The 25,632-nt window shown below is 41.2% G+C and overlaps 1 protein-coding gene across 1 annotated transcript; it reads left to right on the forward strand.

The window, feature by feature from the left end:
- The first annotated feature begins 22,958 nt into the window (after window positions 1-22,958).
- Window positions 22,959-24,035, forward strand: LOC135515131 (tetraspanin-7-like). The gene has a single exon (XM_064938943.1). It carries the CDS (start codon window positions 22,959-22,961, stop codon window positions 24,033-24,035), a length of 1,077 nt encoding a protein of 358 aa, XP_064795015.1.
- The last annotated feature ends 1,597 nt before the right edge of the window (window positions 24,036-25,632 follow it).

Raw genomic sequence — 25,632 nt, forward strand, 5'->3', positions numbered from 1 at the left:
GGCCATAAGCAAAGAAGAAAATGCTCACCCAGAAGCGGCGCTCCTAGTGGCCTGGGACTTTAATGCAGGCAAACTTAAATCAGTTTTACCAAATGTTTACCAGCCTTTCACAAATCCTAGACCACCTTTACTCCACAGACAGAGATGCATACAAAGCTCTCCCCCACCCTCCATTTGGCAAATCTGACCATAAGTCTATCCTCCTGATTCCTGCTTTCAAGCAAAAACTAAAGCAGGAAGTACCAATGACTCGGATGCTACACTAAAGGATTGTTTTGCTAGCACAGACTGGAATATGTTCCGGGATTCATACAATGGCATTGAGGAGTACACCATGTCAGTCATCGGCATCATCAATAAGTTCATTGACAACATCGTCCCCACAGTGACTCTACGTACATATCCCAACCAGAAGCCATGGATTACAGGCAACATCCGCATCGAGCTAAAGGCTAGAGCTGTCTAATCCGGACACTTATAAGAAATCCCGCTATGTCCTCAGACAAACCCTCAAACAAGCAAAGCGTTAATACATGATTAAGATTGAATCCTACTACACTGGCTCTGACACTCGTCGGTTGTGGCAGGGCTTGAAATCTATTACGGAGTACAAAGGGAAACCCAGATGTGAACTGCCCAGTGACGCGAGCCTACCAGACGAGTTAAATGCCTTCAGCTGCTCGGAACGACTGTGTGATACCGCTCTCGGTAGGAGATGGGAACAAAACCTTTAACTTCTCTAGGTTAGGGGGGCACTATTTTCACCTCCTGATGAAAAGCATGCCCAAAGTAAACTGCCTGCTACTCAGGCCCAGAAGCTAGGATATGCATATAATTGATAGATTTGGATAGAAAACACTCGGTTTCCAAAACCGTTACAATAATGTCTGTGAGTATAAGAGAACTGATTTGGAAGGTGAAATCCAGGAAGTAGGATTTGTGTTGTTGTTGTAGTTTTCTATTCAATGCCTCTACAGTATCCATTGACTTAGGACTCAAATTGCACATCGTATGCCTTCCACTAGATGTCAACAGTCTTTAGAAATTGTTTCAGGCTTGTATTCTGAAAAATGAGGTAGTAAGAGCACTCTGAATGAGTGGACACCGAAGTGGCCTAGAGATTTTTCATGTGTGAGACCGAGAGCATGCCTTTCTTGTTTGCCTTCTATATTGACAACGTTATTGTCCGGTTGAAATATTATCGATTATTTAGGCTAAAATCAACCATATGATTGATTATAAATATTGTTTGACATGTTTCTATTAACTTTTTGGATACTATTTGGATTTTTCGTCTGCCTGTTGTGACTGCGTTTGAGCCTGTGGATTACTGAACAAAACGGATGTTTTTGGATATAAACAGGGACTTTATAAATGGGAGACTTGTGAGTGCACCAATATGAAGATCATCAAAGGTAAGTGATAAGGGAATTTATATGTTTAAAGTAATGACTGAAGGATTCCACCCTGAAATCATATAATTGGATGAAATGTGTTAGTAGCCTGAAATCATTGTGTTGCTGTGTAGTGGTGTGAGAACTGAGAAAACACAGAGAACAATTGAACTATACATGACCTGACCTGGTTGGAACTCTGAAAAACGTACGACAGGAAGAAGGGCCTGTCAAGGTCCCTCTAATCTAGGGAGGCAGGGAACGGCAGGGAACTGCCAGCTTGGTCGAATATTGATAAACGAGGAATGTGGACCGTGGGGAAAGATACAGCCCACCTACTGTGTGTGTGTGTGCGTGGGTGTGTGCGTAGGTGGGAGTGAGAGTGAGAGTTATAAAATGTCTGTGTTTGCATTTTGGACTTTAGAGCTCTCATGAATAAACTACAATGGACCTTTTGCAGAATCTGAGTCTTTGCCTAAATCTTATTAACCCTAGCTTTACAACCTAGGGTGAATTGGTCAAAGCTATAGTGACTGTTATCATCATTGGGATTGAAAATTCTCGTGACAGCTTGGTCCTTTTGAGCCGGATCTCAATACCTTTTTCTGTCGTGCCATGGGACAACGAAACTGTGCACGGGCTGATGAAATATCAGTAGATTAAAGACCTGGCCCCATTCTGAGGGTTCTTTACAGGCCGGTGGCGAACTGGTACGTGACAGAAACGGTGACGAGATCCAACCTACATTGAATTATCAGCTACAAGGTAAGGCCAGGAATCTGTATTCATTAGTTTGGGGATAAATTCTAAATTTAATAAAAATGTACTTAGAATGGACTGGATTAAATTCCTATAAAGCATTGGTCAAGATAAATGTGAGGAAGGATTTCAACTGTAAAACTAACAGTAAGTAAGATTTGTATCGGGTCTACCGTCCATATAATCTAATGTAGAGAAAGTTTAAGACAAAAATATCTATGTTAGTGTTGGCGGCACTGGGTCACAGATCGCAGTAAGACATTTCGAAGTAAGTAAGTTTGCGTCTGTAATGACCTAAGGTATCTGTGGCCACTACCAATGTAAACTATCTAACAGTAAGACCTAAAAGTAAAACTGGTTGATATACAGTAGCCGGAAAACGTAATATAGAAGGTGAAATAAAGTAAAGTAAGTTACGTTAGTCTAGGACTAATGTCAGTAAGTATAGTAAATGTGAGAACACACGCATAGATAGTCAAAAGTAAGTGAGATTAAGTATAATAACAGTAAGAAAGTAAGAGGCGGGGTAGGGTAGCCTTGTGGTTAGAGCGTTGGGCAAGTAACCGAATGGTTTCAAGTTCCAATCCCTGAGCTGACAAGGTATAAATCTGATGTTCTTTCCCTGAACAAGGCAGTTAACTGACTGTTCCTAGGCTGTCATTGAAAGTAAGAATTTGTTCTTAACTTCTGAACCACCCATCCCGGATCCAGGATAATTGTCATCAGCAACGCTGAATAGCATAGCGCAACAGTCAAATAATATTACTAGAAAATATTCATATTCATGAAATCACAAGTGCAATATTTTGTAACACAGCTTAGCCTTTTGTTAATCACCCTGTTGTCTCAGATTCTGAAATGATGCTTTACAGCGAAAGCAATCCAAGCGCTTGTGTAAGTTTATCGATAGCCTAGCATAGCATTATGTACACTTAGCATGAGGAAGCTTCGTCACGAAAATCAGAAAAGCAATCAAATTAACCGTTTACCTTTGATGATCTTCAGATGTTTTCACTCACAAGACTCCCAGTTACACAGCAAATGTTCCTTTTGTTCCATAAAGAATATTTGTATACCCAAAATACCAACGTTTGTTTGTCTCATTATGTTCAGAAATCCACAGGAAAGAGCAGTCACGACAACGCAGACGGAAATTCCAAATAGTCTACATAATGTCCACAGAAACATGTCAAACGTTTTTTATAATCATTCCTCAGGTAGTTTTTAAAATATATATTCGATAATATATCAACCGAGTGTGTAGCTTTTTCCATAACAGCGGGAGGAACAATGGCCATTTTACTCAATTGCGCACCAACTCACTCTGAGAGCCCCCACCTATCCACTTACACAATGTGATCCTTCACTCTCATTTTTCAAAATAAAAGCCTGAAACTATGTCTAAAGACTGTTGACACCTTAGGAAGCCACAGAAAAAATGAATCTGGTTGATATCCCTTTAAATGGGCAATAGGGATGCATAAGAACAGAGAGCTTTCAAAAACAGGGGCACTTCCTGATTGGATTTTCCTCAGGTTTTAGCCTGCAATATCAGTTCTGTTTAACTCACATACAAAATGTTGACAGTTTTTGAAACTTTAGAGTGTTTCTATCCTAATCTGTCAATTATATGCATATTCTAGCATCTGGTCCTGAGAAATAGGCCATTTACTTTGGGAACGTTATTTTTCCAAACATAAAAATAGTGCCCCCAAGCTTCAAGAGGTTAAAGTAAAACGTTTCTTCCAGTCCACAGTGAGTAATCGCTTTTCTGATGACCAAAAATTATTTTCAGTCATAAGAGATGATAGCAGCAACATTCCGTACACAATAAGTTAAAAAATAAGTTACACAAAAAAACTAACAAAATAGCACAATTGATTGGGAGAATGTAAAAAAACGGCACCATTTATGTCATGTAAAGTCAATGGAGAATCTCTATTGAAAGTGCTTTTGAGTCTAGGACTAGGCTTAACGTGTCCGCGAAACCACCCCTCACAGTTTTGTTGTTCTTCATGGGCGAAACTGTACAGCATGATTGTACCTTACATTAAAAAAAAACCTGTCTAGACTTTTTTCATTTGCCTATTTATTTATAGATGTAGATAGATATAGATATAGGTGTTCTTGGTTGTTCTCTGTACTGTAGCTAGTTGTTTATACTGTGTACTGTTGATCTGATATATTTTTGTTCACTGATAACATAGCGGCCGTGTCCGAATACTCATATTAGCCTACTATATGCTTAAACTGCATAATCATTTTGGCCTTCGATGTAGTAGATTTCATTAATCGTTTCTGACTCACGTGTTTGACAACAGCTGATAATCAGATAGATTGAGAGGCTGTACCAAATGTCTGGCGTCAACACAATTGTGCATTAGATGGAGCATTCAAAGTACAGTGTATGACATTTCATAAACTATAAAACACTATTTTTTGCATACTATTTAGTGAGGTAGTATGGGTATTCAAACATGGCCAGTGTCTTTTCTCCCTGCTCCTCTGGGCAGTTTTTCTCCCCTCTCCTCATGTTAGAGTAGTAGTAACTGACCCTCTCCTCTCCTAATGTTATAGATTAGTAGTAGTAGTAGATTAGCTGACCCTCTCCTAAAAATATAGAGTAGTAGTAGTAGTAGTAGTAGTAGTAGTAGTAGTTGTAGTAGTAGTAGTAGTAGCTGACCCTCTCCTAATATATACCATTATAGAGTAGTGGCAGCTGACCCTCCTCTCCAGCTGGTCTCTCTGTAAGGCCCACAGTGTCTCTGCTCCCCCCGTCCTCTGAGCTGCTCTCTGGGGGCTCGGCCAGACTGGCCTGCCTGCTGAGCTGCTACTCCCCTCAGGGGGCGATGGTGAGCGGGGAGGTAGACGGGGAGGAGGAGAAGGAGGGGGTCCTGACCACCACAGAAGAAGAGAAAGACGGCCGCTACAGCCGCAGCAGCACCCTGACCCTGAGCAAGGCACGCTGGGAAGAGGGAGAGGTGTACACCTGCAGGGTCACTCACGACAAGACAGGTGATTCGGCCACCTTTGGAAAAGTCAGTGTAGCATCTCGAGACAGGAGAAGCCATTGCAGGGGTCTAGAGAGTCTCTACATGGTGCTAGTTCTGGAAACATTACTGTTTTACAGCTGAATGTTACAGTATAGTAGTCTATAAAATCAGTAGTCCTGTGTGCTAAATTAACTATTTTGAGATTAAGTCGTCCATGTCTTCTTGCCCCTGAGTTGAAATGCATCTTGTTTTGATGAGAAAATAACCATTAGAGTTAATTTAATATTGATTCCAGTGACCACCGTCTCATGAATAGGCAGATCATTTCATAATAATTTATATCAATCAGCTTCTTTCATAATTTAGCATTGTAGTGTCACAGGTTACTTGGAGTGGTGGGTAGGAGACAGGCGCAGCGAGCAGAGTGTTCAGTGATTTGTAGATTTATTTCTCCGGCACAAAACGGTCACGCCAAATACAGGGCGCATAAACACTGACCAGCCCAAACGATCTGGAGAACAATGAAAACACATCCACAACCGACAGAGAACACAAATAATCCCGCACAAACCTAAGCGGACCTAAAAGGCTTAAATAGACCAAAAATCAAGAAACACAAAAGGAACAGGTGCAACTGATAAGACTAAACTAACAGAACATTAAAAAGGGAGTCAGGCAGTCGGGTACAGAGTCAAGGCAGGCAATGGTCAAAACCAGGGGGACTAGCAAAAGAGAGATAAGAAAAAGCAGGCGAACTAGAAAACATGCTGGTTGACTTGACAAGATGAACTGGCAACAGACAAAGAGGGAACACCGGAAAAAATACCTGGGGACTAATGGGGAAAACGGGTGACACCTGGAGGTGGGTGGAGACAATCACAAAGACAGGTGAAACAGATCAGGGTGTGACATGAGGTCCATACAGAAATGGCTTGTCAAGATCAGTGTGGAAGAACTTGACTGGCCTGCACAGAGCCCTCACCTCAACCCTATCGAACAGCTTTGGGATTCATTGGAATAATGACTGTGAGCCAGTCCTAACCGCCAAACATCTGTGCCGACCTCACTAATGCTCTGTGGCTGAATGGAAGCAAGTCCCCACAGCAATGTTCCAACATCTAGTGGAAAGCCTTCCCAGAAGAGTGGAGGCTGTAATATTAGCAAAAGGGGAACCAACTCCATATTAATGCCTATGATTTTGGAATAAGACGTTTGACGAGCAGATGTCCACATATTTTGGTCATGTTGCGAAGCTGATTTAATCATGATTCCAGTGATCACTATCACATGAATAGGCAGAACATTTCCTAATAATTTGTATCAATCAGCTTCTTTCATTATTTAGCATTGTAGCTTATCGCTAATCTCATGTTTTCAAACATAATTAAAAGGGCATCTGATCCAACAAATACTCTGTAATCATTTCTACAACTGTATGATCCTGTTATACTGTAGCATCAATACCAGTGATAATAATTCATGATATTTGATAATAAACCTCTAAAAGCTGCTCTCAGATCTCACACTGCTAAACAGTTACTTCCCATAACATATATATTTATAATGTTTCATTCCTAATATGATGTTATTAAATGAGATGTTTTAGTAATGGTTTTCAACTATGTGTAGTCTCCACTTCTTCATTACATTTACCCTGGTCTTCTCTACCTTCAACCCCCTGTGACAGGGTATACATATGGTGATGGTACTGCTCTATTCTGGGACAAGCAGAAACATCCTGTCATGTCTATGCAAATCTATTTCACTCCACTGCTACAAGTCTAGTGTCACAGTTTCACTGCCTGGTCTGGGCCAGATGTGAGTGGGTAGGCTAGTTTTACTGTAACCTCTATGGTGGGTTCAAGGAGGGGGTCTTTCTTACAATGAATAAACCACCATGTAATAGGTGATATTTAAGATGGGTATTACTAAAGAGCCATTGACAGTTACTGATGTGTCTAATGTCTGAGCCCCACATATTTTTATTTTCATACAGGGGAAGTGGGGGCTGAAATGTTTCTAATTATAATTTGGTAATGTTTTGACTTACTTTTTATATTTGCACTTAGGTGTCATGACAATATAGGGATAATAATCTGTAATTGAATCAGCATAATAGGTCTCCCCCAGGAGACTTTCTCCGGGACACCGTCTTCTGGGTCCCGGGTCTTGCTGTATTCTGGGGGGAACAAAACTGAGCTCCCTCCGTTATATCCCTGGGACTGAGCACGACTATAAAGGGAGTAACCTCCCTTCCCCCAGTCCCCTCTCTTGTGTGCTACCCTTCTGGCAGCTTTATGGGACTAGTCCAGCTGGTGAGCAATCAGCCCATTGATTGCTCACAAACCACAATCAGACCCAATTAGTCCTGGCGAGAGAGCCCGTCGGCACATTCACCTGTCACCAGGCCTCAATGAGTCTCCCCCAGGTGGATAACCATCTGAATGCCACACTTTTTTGGTAACTACATGATTCCATATGTGTTATATCATAGTTTTGATGTCTTCACTATTATTCTACAATGTCGAAAAGAAGAAAAAAAACATTGAATGAGTAGGTGTGTCCAATCTTTTGACTGGTACTGTATATATACACAAAAGGTTTAGAACACCTACTCATTCAAGGGTTTTTCTTTATTTGTTTCACTTATTTTCTACATTGTAGAATAACAGTGAAGACGTCACAACTATGAAATAATAGATATGGAACCATGTAGTAACCAAAAGAGTGTTAAATAAATCAAAATATATTTTATATTTGAGATTATTCAAATAGCCACCCTTTGCCTTGACAACAGCTTTGCACACTCTTGGCATTCTCTCATCCAGCTTCATGTGGCAGTCACCTGGAACGCATTTCAATGAACAAGTATGCCTTGTTGATAGTTCATTTGTGGAATTTATTTATTTCTTAATGCGTTTGAATCAATCAGTTGTGTTGTGACAATGTAGGGGGATATACAGAAGATAGCCCTATTTGTTAAAAGACCAAGTCCATATTATGGCAAGAACAGCTCAAATAAGCAGAGAGAAACAGTCCATCATTACTTTAAGACATGAAGGTCAGTCAATACGGAAAATGTAAGGTTTCTTTAAGTGTTTCTTCAAGTGCAAAAATCATCAAGCGCTATGATGACACTGATTCTCATGAGGACCGCTACAGGAATGGAAGACCCAGAGTTACCTCTGCTGCAGAGGATAAGTTCATTAGAGTTACCAGCCTCAGAAATTGCAGCCAAAATAAATGCTTCACAGAGTGCAAATTACAGACACATCTCAACATCAACTGTTCTGTCGCGCCCTGACCTTAGTTATAACTTTGTTTTCTTTATGTAAGGGATTTCTTCCATTGACGGAGAGGCGGACCAAAGCGCAGCGTGGTTACTTTGATTCATGTTTTAACAAATCACTTAACATGAACAAACTTACAAAAACAAGACCTGTGAAAACCCCAAACCGTTCTATCTGGTGCCACAAACACAAAGTGCAACCCAGGCTACCTAAGTATGATTCTCAATCAGAGACAACTAATGACACCTGCCTCTGATTGAGAACCATACTAGGCCGAAACATAGAAATCCCAAATCATAGAAAATCAAACATAGACTGCCCACCCAACTCACGCCCTGACCATACTAAATAAATACAAAACAAAGGAAATAAAGGTCAGAACGTGACACTTTATTATTTTGTTTAGGTCAGGGTGTGAGAAGGGTGGTATGTGTGTTTGTCTTGTCCAGTTTTCTTTTGTAATTCTATGGGGTTTTGGTATATATAGGTGTATGGTGGCCTGAATTGGTTCCCAATCAGAGACAGCTGTTTATTGTTGTCTCTGATTGGGTATCCTATTTAGGTTGCCATTTTCCATTTTGGTTTTGTGGTTTATTATTCTATGTTTAGTTGCCTGTTCTGCACTAGCCATATTGCTTCACGTTTTGTTTAGTTCTGTTCAGTGGTCTCTTTTTTATTAAAGAGTTATGTTTGCCCACCACGCTGTGCCTTGGTCTCCTCGTTACGACGAATGTGACATGTTCAGAGAAGACTGTGTGAATCCGGCCTTCATGGTCAAATTGCTGCACATAAACCACTACTAAAGGACACCAATAACAAGAAGAGACTTGATTGGATCAGGAATCACGAGCAATCAAATCAAATTTATTTATTACATTTACATTTACATTTAAGTCATTTAGCAGACGCTCTCGTACATCAGCTGATATCTCAAAGTGCTGTACGGAAACCCAGCCTAAAACCCCAAACAGCAAGCAATGCAGGTGTAGAAGCAATGGACACTAGACTGATGGAAATTTGTCCTTTGGTCTTGAGTCCAAATTGGAGACTTTTGGTTCCAACCGCTGTGTCTTTGTGAAAGCGGTTCGGGTGAACGGATGATCTTCGCATGTGTATTTCTCACCGTAAAGCATGGAGGAGGTGTTATGGTGTGGGGGTGCTTTGCTGATGACACTGTCTGTGATTTATTTAGAATTCAAGGCACACTTAACCAGCATGGCTACCACAGCATTTTGCAGCGATACGCCATCCCATCTGGTTTGGGCTTAGTGGGACTATCATTTGTTTTTCAACAGGACAATGACCCAGCACACCTCCAGGCTGTGTAAGGGCTATTTTACCAAAAAGGAGAGTGATGAAGTGCTGTATCAGATGACCTGGCCTCCACAATCCCTCGACCTCAACCAAATTGAGATGGTTTGGGATGAGTCGGACCACAGAATGAAGGAAAATCAGAGCTCAGCATATGTGGGAACTCCTTCAAGCCTGTTAGAAAAATATTCCAGGTGAAGCTGGTTGAGAGAATGCCAAGTGTGGTTAAAATCTGACATCAAGGCAAAGGGTGGCTATTTGACGAATCTCAAATATAAAATAGTTGTGATGTCTTCACTATGATTCTACAACGTAGAAAATAGTCAAAATAAAGAAAAACCCTTGGATAAGTAGGTGTTCTAAAACTTTTGACCGGTAGTGTATATACATTGCCCGTCCTAATATTTCAATATTTCTTAATTCCACTCGTTTACTTTTAGATTTGTGTGCATTGTTAAATATTCCTGCATTGTTGGAGCTAGGAATACAAGCATTTTGCTACACCTGCAATAACTTCTGCTAAGTATGTGTATGTGACCGATACATTTTGATTTGATTTTGTGCAACTGAAATGGCTGTGTGTTTTTTCGACTTGGCGGTGATATAACATAATCATATGTTGTGCTTCAGCTGTAAAGTATTTTTTAAATCGGACACGATGGGTAGATTAACAAGATGTTTATCTTTCATTTGCTGTATTGGACTTGTTAATGTGTGAAAGTTGCATATTTCAAAAAAATATTTTTGAATTTCGCACGCTGCCTTTTCAGTGGAATGTTGTCGAGGGGTTCCGCTAGCGCTAGAAAGGTTAATGCAACCTGTGTGTCAGATTTCAAAAAAGCTTCACCGAAAAAGCACACCATGGAATAATCTGAGTACAGCGCTCAGAACCCAAACAAGCCATACAGATATCCGCCATGTTGTGGAGTCCACAAAGCCAGAAATAGCACTATAAATATTCACTTAACTTTGATGATCTTCATCAGAATGCACTCCCAGGAATCCCAGTTCCACAATAAATGTTTGATTTGTTCGATAAAGTCCATCATTTATGTCCAAATACCTCCTTTTTGTTCGAGAGTTTAGTACACAATCCAAACTCACGATAGGTGGGCAGGTCGAGGCGAAAGTTCAGACGAAAAGTCATATTACAGTTCGTAGAAACAGGTTAAACAAAGTATAGAATCAATCTTTAGGACGGTTTATCATAAATCTTCAATAATGTTCCAACCGGAGAATTCCTTTGTCTGTAGAATTGCAATGGAAACCAAGCTACCTCTCACGTGAACGCGAATGACCAGCTCATGCCACTCTGGCAGAACTCTGATTCATTCAGCTCCCATTCCCCCCTCCTTCACAGTAGAAGCATCAAACAAGGTTCTAAAGACTGTTGACAGCTAGTGGAAGCCTTAGGAAGTGCAATATGACCCAATTTCCATTGTATCTTGGATAGGCTGTATCTTGGATAAGAGGAGAAAAACTACAAACCTCAGATTTCCCACTTCCTGGTTGGATTTTTTCTCAGGTTTTTGCCTGCAATATGAGTTCTGTTATACTCACAGACATCGTTCAAACAGTTTTGGCCTAGGAACAGTGGGTTAACTGCATTGTTCAGGGGCAGAACGACCGATTGTCACCTTGCCAGCTCAGGGATTCAATCTAGCAACCTTTCGGTTACTGGCCCAACTCTCTAACCACTAGGCTACCTGCCATCCAAAATGTACTTGTGGCTGGAATACAAGTTTGGTTTAAGGCACATGAAAGTTCACATGTTCCAGAAGGCATTTCTGCCCAAAAATGAATTTAGATTAAAAATAATATGTTTACGTTCAAATGCCTCTCCTGTGAAGTAGTGACGTGTGACATATGCCTAGTTTCCTCAAACGAGTCACATTTGAAGTAATTCAGGTTTACCATAGCGAAGGGTAGGAAGAATCATGCAATCTAGAGACTTATGGGTGTTATCACTTCAGGAATGTTTTAACATGATGGTGGATGAGTTGACACATTGTCAGCACACATTGTCAGCATTGCTGATGTATTAGCTAGAATGTTTTAACATGATGGTGGATGAGTTGACACATTGTCAGCATTGTTGATGTATTAGCTAGAATGTTTTAACATGATGGTGGATGAGTTGACACATTGTCAGCATTGCTGATGTATTAGCTAGAATGTTTTAACATGATAGTGGATGAGTTGACACATTGTCAGCATTGCTGATGTATTAGCTAGAATGTTTTAACATGATGGTGGATGAGTTGACACATTGTCAGTATTACTGATGTATTAGCTCAGTTTATTTTAGTTCAGTCATTGTTCCATCTCATTGTGTCTTCCCCCTCAGCACCTGCTGTTATCCCCAAATAGTGCAGTCACTGTGAAATCTGAGGGAGGTTTTGGTACAGTTCTACACTGAGTGTACATAACATTAAGAACACCTTCCTAATATTGAGTTGCAGTCCTCAGAACAGCCTCAATTTGTTAGGAGATGGACGCTACAAGGTGTCGAAAGCGTTTCACTTCAAAGCGTCTCACAATTGTGTCAAGTTTGCTGGATCTCCTTTGGGTGGTGGACTATTCTTGATACATAAGGGAAAAATGTTGAGCTTGAAAAACCCAGCAGCATTGCAGTTCTTGACACAAACCGGTGCGCCTGGCATCTACTACCATACCCCTTTCAAATGTTTGTCTTGCCCATTCCCCCTCTGAATGGCACCCATACACAATGCTTAAGTTGCGCATCTCTTTCAACATGGACAAAATTGGGTAACGCAAATGCTGGATTTAAACACATAGACTGTTCTGTTCCTAACAGGATATCTGATACACAGAAGGAAGACAAAATACAAACATCTGGATTTCAGATGCAATTTATATTTTTAATTAATTGTATAAACAGCTCATATGAAGTGTTTCTTCTACCTGGAAGGTGTTAAATTGTATTTGTATTGCATGTGATTCTGTAAGAGGGATCTTCAAGAACTTTGAAAATGTCAAGAGCTTTGACATCTGAAGTTTCTTCAAGTGCAGTCGCAAAAACCATCAAGCTCTATGATGTAACTGGCTCTCATGAGGACCGGCACAGGAAAGGAAGACCCAGAGTCACCTCTGCTGCAGAGGATAGTTCATTAGAATTACAAGCCTCAGAAATTGCAGCCCAGGTAACCTGGAGTGTTGTTTCATCAGATGACCTGGCCTCCACAATCACCCAACATGTCACGTTGCTGATGAAGGTCGGACCAAGGCGCAGCGTGTGTAGAGTTCCACATCTTTATTTAACGAGATAACTATGGTATCTGTTATTGTAGTCATCATTGCATTGAGTTTATGATAGCCACATTGTTAATGTGAAAATAAAGGGTTTCCGTTATGTTTGTATCAAACCACTTGGATTCTGCTAATACTATAAATATGAGTATTCTGATCCAATACGTTCCTAAAAATATATCTGTTTGACAAAGTAATGCTAAAGTTAAACACGTCATACTTGTATCCTTCTTGCTTGTGTACTTTATACTTGTAATCTGCTTTATATCATATTACTGTTTGAGTTTTCTTCACATCTTTTAGCAATCTAACTTTTATATTAATTTACAGTTAAAGAAGTAATTTCCAAAGTGCTTTGTTTGATTTAGTTGATGTGTTTCTTCCAGGTAACAGTTCCCCTACCCCGACCATCCTGCAGCTCGAGCAGCATCTTGACTCTCACTGTCCAGGAGTGTTTGGAGGCTTTATTGTATGTGTTTGAATCATGTTGAATAAATTCTAGCTATTCAAAACACAGGTCATCTTTGGGGGTTTGGATCATTGCACATCATCTCTAGTTTGATTTGAGTTTGGTTGATGGTTTTCCTTGAGTTACTCAGCAGAGTCAACATGTAGTTAATGGTCAGGAGAAACATTTAGTGATCAGTTATGATTTAAGGTCTTCTAGACATACAATAGCTCTAGTTTGACTCTATTGTTGTTCAGCTCTACTACACCCTGTCTCATTATACTGGATCCTCTCCTCCCCTCAGCACCTGCAGTAGGTCCCAGCTGTACCAGTACAGTCACTGTGCAGTCTGACTGAGGGAGGTTTTTGTACGGCTCTGTATCACTGTGTGAACACCCAGACACTGTTGGTGTAGTGTAAACTCTGACAGTAGTAATCTCCTGCATCTTCAGCCTGGACTCCACTGATGGTCAGAGTGAAGTCACTCCCTGATCCACCGCCACTGAATCTAGATGGAGTCCCAGAATGGAGTGTGTTCCCCGGGAGCATCATTAGTTTGGGTTTTTCTCCTTGTTTCTGTTGGTACCAGGATAGACACTGATGGCCCCATGACTGACCATTGTGACAATTACCATACACATTACTACTGATTCTGCAGTTCAGAGAGACTGGCTGTCCTGAGAGAACAGCTTTCATTGTAGGAGTCTGAGTCACAGTGATCTGTCCTCTTGATTCTGAAACATAGAAAACACTAATAATTGTACATCACCAGGAATTAATGAAACAATCATTAGGTTTACTCAAATGTATTACTTTTCATTATACAAACACATAACTCTTCTTTGTTTGTTTTACCCTTGATGTAGAAGACAAGTGTCCAGATGAAGATGGTGATAAAAGTCATGGTTGTTGTGGGTTCTGTTGTCATGAAGGACGGCTCTCAGTGATGAAGTGTTCAACTCACAGGGAGATAAATGCTCTTAGAGCAGCAGGGAGATGCATTATGCAAATGATGTTTCAAATCTATTTCCATTTCCAAGAAGGCTCACATCTTTAGAATGTATTTTATCCTGCAGTTTTTATGCTGCAGTAGTTTATGTGTCGGGGGGCTTGGGTCAGTCTGTTATATCTGGAGTACTTCTCCTGTCTTATCTGGTGTTCTGTGTGAATTTAAGTATGCTCTCTCTAATTCTCTCTTTCTTTCTTTCTTTCTTTCTTTCTTTCTTTCTTTCTTTCTTTCTTTCTTTCTTTCTCTCTCTCTCTTGGAGGACCTGAGCCCTAGGACCATGCCTCAGGACTACCTGGCATGATGACTCCTTGCTGTCCCCAGTCCACCTGGCCGTGCTGCTGCTCCAGTTTCAACTGTTTTGCCTGCGGCTATGGAACCCTGACCTGTTCACCGGACGTGCTACCTGTCCCAGACCTGCTGTTTTCAACTCTCTAGAGACATCAGGAGCGGTAGAGATACTCTTAATGATCAGCTATGAAAAGCCAACTGACATTTACTCCTGAGGTGCTGACTTGCAACACCCTCGACACCCTCTACTGTGATTATTATTATTTGACCATGCTGGTCATTTATGAACATTTGAACATGTTCTGTTATAATCTCCACCCGGCACAGCCAGAAGAGGACTGGCCACCCCTCATAGCCTGGTTCCTCTCTAGGTTTCTTCCTAGGTTTTGGCCTTTCTATAACGTTTTTCCTAGCCACCGTGCTTCTACACCTGCATTGCTTGATGTTTGGGGTTTTAGGCTGGGTTTCTGTACAGCACTTTGAGATATCAGCTGATGTAAGAAGGGCTATATAAATACATTTTATTTTATTTATCCTGCATAACATCAAACCACACATTTTTACTCATATCATTAATGTATGACGTTTTATTGACACACCACCATTGTATTGTTATTCTGATGATGATCAGATATAATGAACTGTCTGTTCACTCATGGTTGGTCTCTCATGTAAGTTCCTCTAATCAGTTAGTGAACACTTCTCTAAACTAAAATTGATAGGATTCCTCTAGTAGTGTTGCCAGTCCTTTGTATTCTGTCCTTTGTTGTCAGTCCTCTTTGTCCACCCTCACTGTCCTGCCCCCTCCAGCCACACCGGGGTCCTGGAGAAGCACGGCCTGTACAGCTGGAACAGCACTCTGACTAAGGCAGGAGAGGTGACCTGTGAAGCCCAGCAGAAATCCCAGACTCCAGTCACCAAGACCCTGAGGAAGGCTGACTGTTCTGGGTAGGACCCCTCAGTCACACCCCCCTGTGGAGAGAGGCTGCTGGTTCCTCTGCTTTGACTCTGTTCTGAGATCAGATGTTCTCTGTCTTATTGATCTCTGACATGTAGACTAACAGAGGGCTTTGCTTGAGTTCATGTGTCGATCTGTTTCATTATTATTAGATACTATAGGAAATTTTGCTTTGATGATTTGATGAATTGATGAAAATAAAGATTTCCCTTAGGAATACATATTTTCGTTGTCTCCCAATAATTTGACTTTCGTCTTAAATGTTGAATGATATAGAAATATATGAATAAATCCTGATTGATTGTTTATTTTAAAACTATCAGACCTAAAGGTCATTGCTTAGTTCTTTATGTTCTCACTGCAGTGTCATCAACCAATAGTTCATTGTAAGGGATGGATCGAAATGTACAGAAATGGCACCTGGAGGAAAATGGGTTCATGCCTTTTCAATTTATGTCAAGGGGAGAGGTTTTTTTTTCAATGTAGTCCAGGGGAGGGTCATGTAATTTGCATTTTATGGAATGTGTGTATTTCTCAGTGTTTTAGAATGAGTTTCTTATTAGGCTACACAGTATATCGATGTGTGTCAGGATGCCGCCCCTCATAATCAAGTGTGCCAATAGGCTATTTAGTGTGGTCTCAATCAAATGATCCATAGCCTAGAGGCTATTTAGATCCATAGCCTATAGGCTATTTAGTGTGGTCTCAATCAAATGATCCATAGGCAAATGATCCATTTAGATATTTAGTGGTCTCAATCAAATGATCCATAGCCTAGAGGCTATTTAGTGTGGTCTCAATCAAATGATCCATAGCCTATAGGCTATTTAGTGTGGTCTCAATCAAATGATCCATAGCCTAGAGGCTATTTAGTGTGGTCTCAATCAAATGATCCATAGCCTAGAGGCTATTTAGTGTGGTCTCAATCAAATGATCCATAGCCTATAGGCTATTTAGTGTGGTCTCAATCAAATGATCCATAGCCTAGAGGCTATTTAGTGTGGTCTCAATCAAATGATCCATAGCCTAGAGGCTATTTAGTGTGGTCTCAATCAAATGATCCATAGCCTAGAGGCTATTTAGTGTGGTCTCAATCAAATGATCCATAGCCTAGAGGCTATTTAGTGTGGTCTCAATCAAATGATCCATAGCCTAGAGGCTATAGGCTACAAAGTGCATGCTCAGAGAAGCACAGAGCAAAGTTATATTTCTAAGATAGCTGCTGAGATGTTGTAAATCAAACTAGGCTGCATTACACAATCCTGTCTATAGACTGAGGTTGTATCAGTGTTAGATGTGCTCTGCTTAATTACTATTAGATAGTGTAGGAACATTTGCTTTTAAAAATGTTGTTTCAATGTTAAATGTTGAATGATATAGAAATATATTCATAATGCCTGGTGGACAGTTTCTTTAAAACTATCAAACCTAAAGGTCATTGCTTAGTTATTTATGTTCTCACTGCATTGTCATCAATCAGTAGTTCATATTAACACAAGATGCTACAGTATTAACAGATTAACAGGAGAGGTCTAGATACGACAATGTTAACAGATTAACAGGAGAGGTCTAGATACTACAATGTTAACAGATTAACAGGAGAGGTCTAGATACTACAATGTTAACAGATTAACAGGAGAGGTCTAGATACTACAATGTTAACAGGTTAACAGGAGAGGTCTAGATACTACAATGTTAACAGATTAACAAGAGAGGTCTAGATACGACAATGTTAACAGATTAACAGGAGAGGTCTAGATACTACAATGTTAACAGGTTAACAGGAGAGGTCTAGATACTACAATGTTAACAGACTAACAGGAGAGGTCTAGATACTACAATGTTAACAGGAGAGGTCTAGATACTACAATGTTAACAGGTTAACAGGAGAGGTCTAGATACTACAATGTTAACAGATTAACAGGAGAGGTCTAGATACTACAATGTTAACAGGTTAACAGGAGAGGTCTAGATACTACAATGTTAAAAGATTAACAGGAGAGGTCTAGATACTACAATGTTAACAGATTAACAGGAGAGGTCTAGATACTACAATGTTAACAGGTTAACAGGAGAGGTCTAGATACTACAATGTTAACAGACTAACAGGAGAGGTCTAGATACTACAATGTTAACAGGAGAGGTCTAGATACTACAATGTTAACAGACTAACAGGAGAGGTCTAGATACTACAATGTTAACAGATTAACAGGAGAGGTCTAGATACTACAATGTTAACAGATTAACAGGAGAGGTCTAGATACTACATTGTTAACAGACTAACAGGAGAGGTCTAGATACTACAATGTTAACAGATTAACAGGAGAGGTCTAGATACTACAATGTTAACAGGAGAGGTCTAGATACTACAATGTTAACAGACTAACAGGAGAGGTCTAGATACTACAATGTTAACAGGTTAACAGGAGAGGTCTAGATACTACAATGTTAACAGATTAACAGGAGAGGTCTAGATACTACAATGTTAACAGATTAACAGGAGAGGTCTAGATACTACAATGTTAACAGGTTAACAGGAGAGGTCTAGATACTACAATGTTAACAGATTAACAGGGGAGGTCTAGATACTACAATGTTAACAGATTAACAGGAGAGGTCTAGATACTACAATGTTAACAGGAGAGGTCTAGATACTACAATGTTAACAGGTTAACAGGAGAGGTCTAGATACTACAATGTTAACAGGTTAACAGGAGAGGTCTAGATACTACAATGTTAACAGGTTAACAGGAGAGGTCTAGATACTACAATGTTAACAGATTAACAGGAGAGGTCTAGATACTACAATGTTAACAGGTTAACAGGAGAGGTCTAGATACTACAATGTTAACAGGTTAACAGGAGAGGTCTAGATACTACAATGTTAACAGATTAACAGGAGAGGTCTAGATACTACAATGTTAACAGTTTAACAGGAGAGGTCTAGATACTACAATGTTAACAGGTTAACAGGAGAGGTCTAGATACTACAATGTTAACAGATTAACAGGAGAGGTCTAGATACTACAATGTTAACAGTTTAACAGGAGAGGTCTAGATACTACAATGTTAACAGATTAACAGGAGAGGTCTAGATACTACAATGTTAACAGATTAACAGGAGAGGTCTAGATACTACAATGTTCACAGATTAACAGGAGAGGTCTAGATACTACAATGTTCACAGGAGAGGTCTAGATACTACAATGTTAACAGATTAACAGGAGAGGTCTAGATACTACAATGTTAACAGTTTAACAGGAGAGGTCTAGATACTACAATGTTAACAGATTAACAGGAGAGGTCTAGATACTACAATGTTAACAGATTAACAGGAGAGGTCTAGATACTACAATGTTAACAGGTTAACAGGAGAGGTCTAGATACTACAATGTTAACAGGTTAACAGGAGAGGTCTAGATACTACAATGTTAACAGATTAACAGGAGAGGTCTAGATACTACAATGTTAACAGGTTAACCAGAGAGGTCTAGATACTACAATGTTCACAGATTAACAGGAGAGGTCTAGATACTACAATGTTCACAGGAGAGGTCTAGATACTACAATGTTAACAGGTTAACAGGAGAGGTCTAGATACTACAATGTTAACAGGTTAGCAGGAGAGGTCTAGATACTACAATGTTAACAGGTTAACAAGAGAGGTCTAGATACTACAATGTTAACAGATTAACAAGAGAGGTCTAGATACTACAATGTTAACAGGTTAACAAGAGAGGTCTAGATACTACAATGTTAACAGGTTAACAGGAGAGGTCTAGATACTACAATGTTAACAGGTTAACAGGAGAGGTCTAGATACTACAATGTTAACAGGTTAACAGGAGAGGTCTAGATACTACAATGTTAACAGATTAACAGGAGAGGTCTAGATACTACAATGTTAACAGGTTAACAGGAGAGGTCTAGATACTACAATGTTAACAGATTAACAGGAGAGGTCTAGATACTACAATGTTAACAGGTTAACAAGAGAGGTCTAGATACTACAATGTTAACAGATTAACAAGAGAGGTCTAGATACTACAATGTTAACAGATTAACAGGAGAGGTCTAGATACTACAATGTTAACAGGTTAACAGGAGAGGTCTAGCCACATGTAGGAGATGGTACTATTTATTCAACTTTGAACAGTTTTTGACCTGCTTGATTTATAGATTTATAAAGGCTGTAATCTACAGATGTAGGATCTTAATTTGATCACCCTGTTGCAGGAGAACTGTCCTGCAATGCAAGAAACATAAAACGTTTAGTGTATGGCTTCTGAAGTTTGTAATTTCCACCAAATTTCAGACTTGATTTTCCCTGATCAAAAATGCATCATCACTACAAAAATGTTAATTATTTATAATCCACATTATAATTCACATTTTTGTTACTGCTGGATTGTTTTCCTGCTATCGCAAATTGTCTCAAATTAAGATTGCTATTGAACATTTGAACACTCACCAATGTGATCACACCTGTATTTAACAACCCCCTGGGAACAGAGTGAACATCTGGTGACAGTGCTGCTCTATTCTGGGACAAGCAGAACCACCCAGCCCTGTCTATGTAAATCTCAGTTTCACTCTCACAGCTACCAGTCTTGCAGTTGAACAGTTTCACCACCTGTAATACCCCGGAGAGAAGGGGTGGAGATGACTCAATGAAATGAATGGATGATTAAAACTGTTAAACAATTTCAGTCACATTGTGGTGACTATTATAGAAACTATACTCAGCACTGCTACAAATAGCCAGGAATCAACATTTATCGATCTAATCTCTTTTCCCTCATTTAACAAGAGGTGAGTACTTCTGCTGGCATTTTGATTCCTTTGCTAATGCTGCCCTCTACTGTGGTTTTCTTTGGCCTTTGTCTTGTTTTTTCAATAATATTTATCATAAACCCGGGATGTCTATTCAGACAAGTTAAATGTGACAAACACGAGCTGGCACAATGGGTGTGAGGTGTGTGATACCCTCTTCAAGACGATGGACGATGGAATAGGAAGAATCTCATGGCATGGATGTTATAGCCCCACCACTATACCTGTGGACAATATTCCAGGCTTGGTTTGCACAGAACCTTTCTCGCCCCCACCTCACTAGTGGAAGACACTTGTTAAAAGGCCCTCCAAGGTTTGGCCCTCAGCCCTGCTCCTCTCCCCTGGAACCCCCCTTTTCCCTGCACCTCCCCCCTGATGGATGGGTGTCCTTTTCAAATGACGCTTTCATTGCGCAAATGTGTTTAATTTCCGGAAGGGGATTTAATGAACCCTGATTGGTGTGTTTGTGTCTGTCTGTGTGAGTGTGTCTGTGTGTGTGTGTGTGTATCTGTGTCTGTATCTGTGTGTGGGTGTGACGCAGAAGGAGGATGGGGGTGACCAATGTCTGAGAGGAATGCACTCATTCCAGCAGGGAACAACATGTTGCCATTTAACAGCACCTGAGAGAAGGAGATATCTTCGGTCCATGAATTGGGAGTCTATATTTAGCATGCAAAATCTATTTGGTGCAGATACCATAGCCTGTTTCCTCTCTTCCACGGCTAAACACTGTAAACCAATGCTATTTCTGGGAAATATATATATAAAACATTGGGGTCAGTGCCATTTTCAGCAAACTCAAAGGGGAAAGTATATGATTGTGTCCAGGAAGCCTAAGATGGAGTATATACCATGATATAGTGGTGGGGCTATGACATCAAACTGAGACCTTCACCTTGGCTAATGGCTCCATGGTGTTAATGGCGGTCAGGCCAATAAGCCCGTTACCTCCAACAAACTCTTTAGCTGTATTTGGTTTCCTATTGACTATCAAAATCACCTCTGCTCTAATTCCAATTAAAACATTGCCCTTTTCATGCACTTGTTCACAAACTGGCTGAAGCGTATCACAGGAGTAGAGGGGATCCAAAAGGTACTGTTGTAATCTCGATGTAAATTACTCAGATGTTACCAAAAATGGAAGCTAGCATGACAAACTGTGTCTAGAACACACCAGCTAACCAATTACATTGTCAATTTTATTTTGGTCTCATGATGAAAGTGGAGGCTGTTGAGGGGAGAACAGCTCATCATAATGGCTGGAATGGAGAAAATGGAATGGTATCAAAAACATGGTTTTCATATGTTTGATACCGTTCCATTCACTCCATTCTACTCCATTCCAGACATCATTATGAGCCGTCCTCCCCTCAGCAGCCTCCACTGCATGACGAAAGTATCTCACTTTGTATGTTTGTTTTGAAAATTACAGCAATCAGCTCAATTTACATTCAAAAGCTGACTTTGGTAATAATCGCTAATATCTATGGGAAGGCTAGGGGACATGCCAGTCCTTTGACGACTTATCATTTGTAGCAGAATTTCTGCTGCAACCTCTGATTTGCATGGATTTTGCAGGATATTATGGGATTGGTCGGGCTATAGTCAACAAAACAATTATATAGCCTATGTAAGGATGTGTAACCAGTTGTGTTTCGATATCGAATACAGTTTATCAGATTCAGAGCAGGCAGTTAGTATACTGTATTTCCAGTTGTGTTAGTTTCTATCGCCATCCAATCCCATTCCAAGTGCCATAAAGTACAGTAGTCCATACAGGTACTGGACTGATATAGGGCCACAAAATGCTTGTCGACCACTTGCCTTATCTCAATAGAAAATCAATAGAACATGTGAGTACATGTGTCTTTATTCGGATGATATTCACAAAATACAGGACATACCAGAATAGGGGACTTTCTTTCCGGCTCGTTGATGCTACAAATCGACCAGAGTAGGTACTAAAATCCTGACAAGTGACTCCTCCACACCGAGAGAGGGGGTGCGTGGTTGATTTCTGAGTCCTACCCATCATAAACACCTCTGCCCCTGACCATAGAGCGAGAGGATGCGGCACTCACTATAGTGACATGGAGCTCTGGTGACCACGCAGGTGGAAGGAATCCCCGAAATAAACAGATAAATAAGACAGAACGAGGGGGGCATACGGATGCAGATAACACCACGACACGACGCCTCCGTCAAAGATTTACTGTGAAGTGGGGCTACGGAGGGGGGTGTGTTGGGAAGGTGGGTTAACAGCCAGTTGTAAAGAACTGGGGGAGGGGTTGCCTCATAGGGAGAAACAAGGGAGAACAGGAGGAGAGAAAGAAAAAGAGAGAGAAAGAGAGGGGAAGAGAGGAAGAGAGAGAGCAAGAAACGTAGATAAAGCCTGAACCAGCATCATGAGCTGTCCACTGCCCTACGACTCCTTGCCCGCTCTGCTGAGCCCCAGGCGAGAGGTGGACTGGGAACGTGAGCAGCTAGCGGCGCGGAGGCTCTCCTCTCCCAGAAAGCTGAGCCTCCTCAACCCTTCTACTGGGCTTCGGCGGCACTCGGCACTCCCCGGGTACACGCTCTCGCCCTTCCAGGAGAAGCAACACCAGGAGCAGCTGCAACAGCATCTCTCAATATCCCTGTGCTCCGAGGCCTCCATGGCGCCACCAGCTCCCCTCATGGGTGGACCCCTGCCCTGCTGCCAGCCAGTGGGTATCATGCCCCTGCTGCGCCTGGCCCTGCTGGCCTTCAGCTGCCTCTTTTGGGCATCCGGTCTGGCCATCTTCACCCTGGGCGTGTGGGCCCAGGTATCGCTGGCCGACTACATGCTGCTGTCGGCCAACCACTACCCCAACACCCCGCTCATCCTTCTGGCCACTGGGGCCACCGTCACGGCCTGGGGCTTCCTGGGCTGTCTGGGAGTGGCCGCCAACCTACCCGTCGTGCTGCGGGCATATGGCTTCATACAGTTGGCGGCACTGATGGCAGGGCTAGCCGCCGGCCTCTCGGGCCTGTTTTACCGCGAGGACATTGCCGGAGGGTTCCGTAGTGGACTGCAGAAGGCAGTGGCGGGCTATGGCGAAGACGAGGGCCGCTCCAATGCTCTGGATAGCCTGCAGAGGGGGCTAGAGTGCTGCGGGGCCGAGGGCTGGCGCGATTGGCTGACCTCGGACTGGGCCAATCAGGATGCAGCATTCTCGCCCATGGCCAACAGCTCCTCTGTGTCGCTACCCGAGAGCTGCTGCGTCCGACGCAAGGGCTGCCGGAACCGACCCCTGCCAGCAGTGGGGGGCGAAGGGGTGGCGGCTGCTGGGATCCATCCCCACGGATGTTTCCGGAAGGTGTTCAGTTTCGTCAATGACAACGTCTTCCACATTGCTGCCACCGTGCTGGGTCTAGCCTTCACCCAGATAGGCGGCATCGCCCTGGCCTTTCTACTAGCTAACCGCCTGCAACCAAGACCACACCGACCAGTCACACACTAATAGAGAGAGTGGGCAATACTGGACCTTGACTAGGGATCAACCCATCGGAGAGTAATACCATTTGGACTGTACAATGCCTCTAACTTCAAATTTCTGATTGTGTGTGGAAGAGGAAAATATAGGAAATATAATTTTACTCTGTCTCTGACAGTGTAGTGTCACTACTTTAACCCAAGAATGAGGTTAGCTGCTCCTTTTCATATCCACTCACCATCTCTTTCTCCGACCAACAATCCTGAGATATTTACTGTATATACACGGACATCTGTGAAGAGCGACCATTGACATGACTGTAAATATACTGCTTGCTGCTATCGAACTTGACCCTTTAAGAACTGTGAAGACTGAACATTTACATGTGTGAAGATGTGCAGTGAAACAAAGTGTTATTCTGTGCTAATTTGGCAAGTTATACCCACTAATTTGGTTGTTTCTTGTTAATAATCTGTCAGAGAAATTGCACATTTACTGTTATATTTGAACCGTATGATTGTTATGATCAGACCATACACTCTTAGACAAAAGGGGTTCCAAAAGGGTTCTTCGACTGTCCCCATAGGAACATCCTTTTGGTTCAAGGCAGAACCTTTTTGGGTTCAATGTAGAACCCTCTGTCGAACAGGGTTCTACATGGAACCAAAAAAGGGTTCTTCCAAGTGTTCTCCTATAGGGACAGCCGCAGCACCTTTTTTTGTGAGTGTACTGACTATACCATTTTCAGTTTGGTGATATTTGTCTTGTATATCAATATTTGATAGTCAGTTGACCATTATGGAAGATGTCTAAAGTCCAAATTGCTACAGCAGACACACCCTAGGTCTAGTTCAATGTATACATTTTTGTGCAGTTATCTATTTAGATACATACTCATCTTATGATGATACACCCCCAACATAAATAGTCAGGTTGGCTTTTGAAAAGACCGGATACATGTCTATACCTCCATTCAGTGTATTTTGATGGGAATGTATCATCCTTTTCTGGTCTCAGTTTGCTAAGTTACTGGGACAATAATACTTTGTTATATATAGCGCATACACCAATTCAACTACACACCAATTCTGTAATGGTCCCAAAGCTTTGGCATGACATGGATATAGTGCATTGGTTGGGCTGTCACATATGCATGAAGCAGTACTGGACAGCCTGAAAAATCATCATTACCTCAGTAATTCCTGTTGCACAACTATCGCAATTCCTCACAATGTGCATTGTTGTTCATCAAACTGTAATAAGAATGGCAATTGACATTGATTTTATATTTAATATGATTGCTATTTATAATCAATGGCATTGAAATAAATCAACGTGAGGATCATTTCACGGTCAAGTAACTCAGACCTATGGAAGTCTATCATACAAAAAATAACAACCAGGAATTAAAAAGGGATTTTGTAGGCGGGGGAACTGTCTTCAAAATGTCTTGTTTCCCCTAATCATTTGTAATAGACATCTATCCCCATTATAGGTTGTTTCAACAACCCGCCTCCTAATTTATGTCTTGTGCACAGCCCAATGGATCAATACATTCGCTAATGTGATCTCACGATCACCATTTATCCTCTACCCTCCAATACTCACTGTGCATTTTGATTCT

This window comes from Oncorhynchus masou, chromosome 26 (genome assembly GCF_036934945.1).
Source record: "Oncorhynchus masou masou isolate Uvic2021 chromosome 26, UVic_Omas_1.1, whole genome shotgun sequence".
In the NCBI taxonomy this organism is placed as follows: Eukaryota; Metazoa; Chordata; class Actinopteri; order Salmoniformes; family Salmonidae; genus Oncorhynchus; species Oncorhynchus masou.

What these genes read in the sequence shown, in the direction of transcription:
- LOC135515131 (XM_064938943.1), top strand. Translation starts at nt 22,959, where the DNA reads ATGAGCTGTCCACTGCCCTACGACTCCTTGCCCGCTCTGCTGAGCCCC.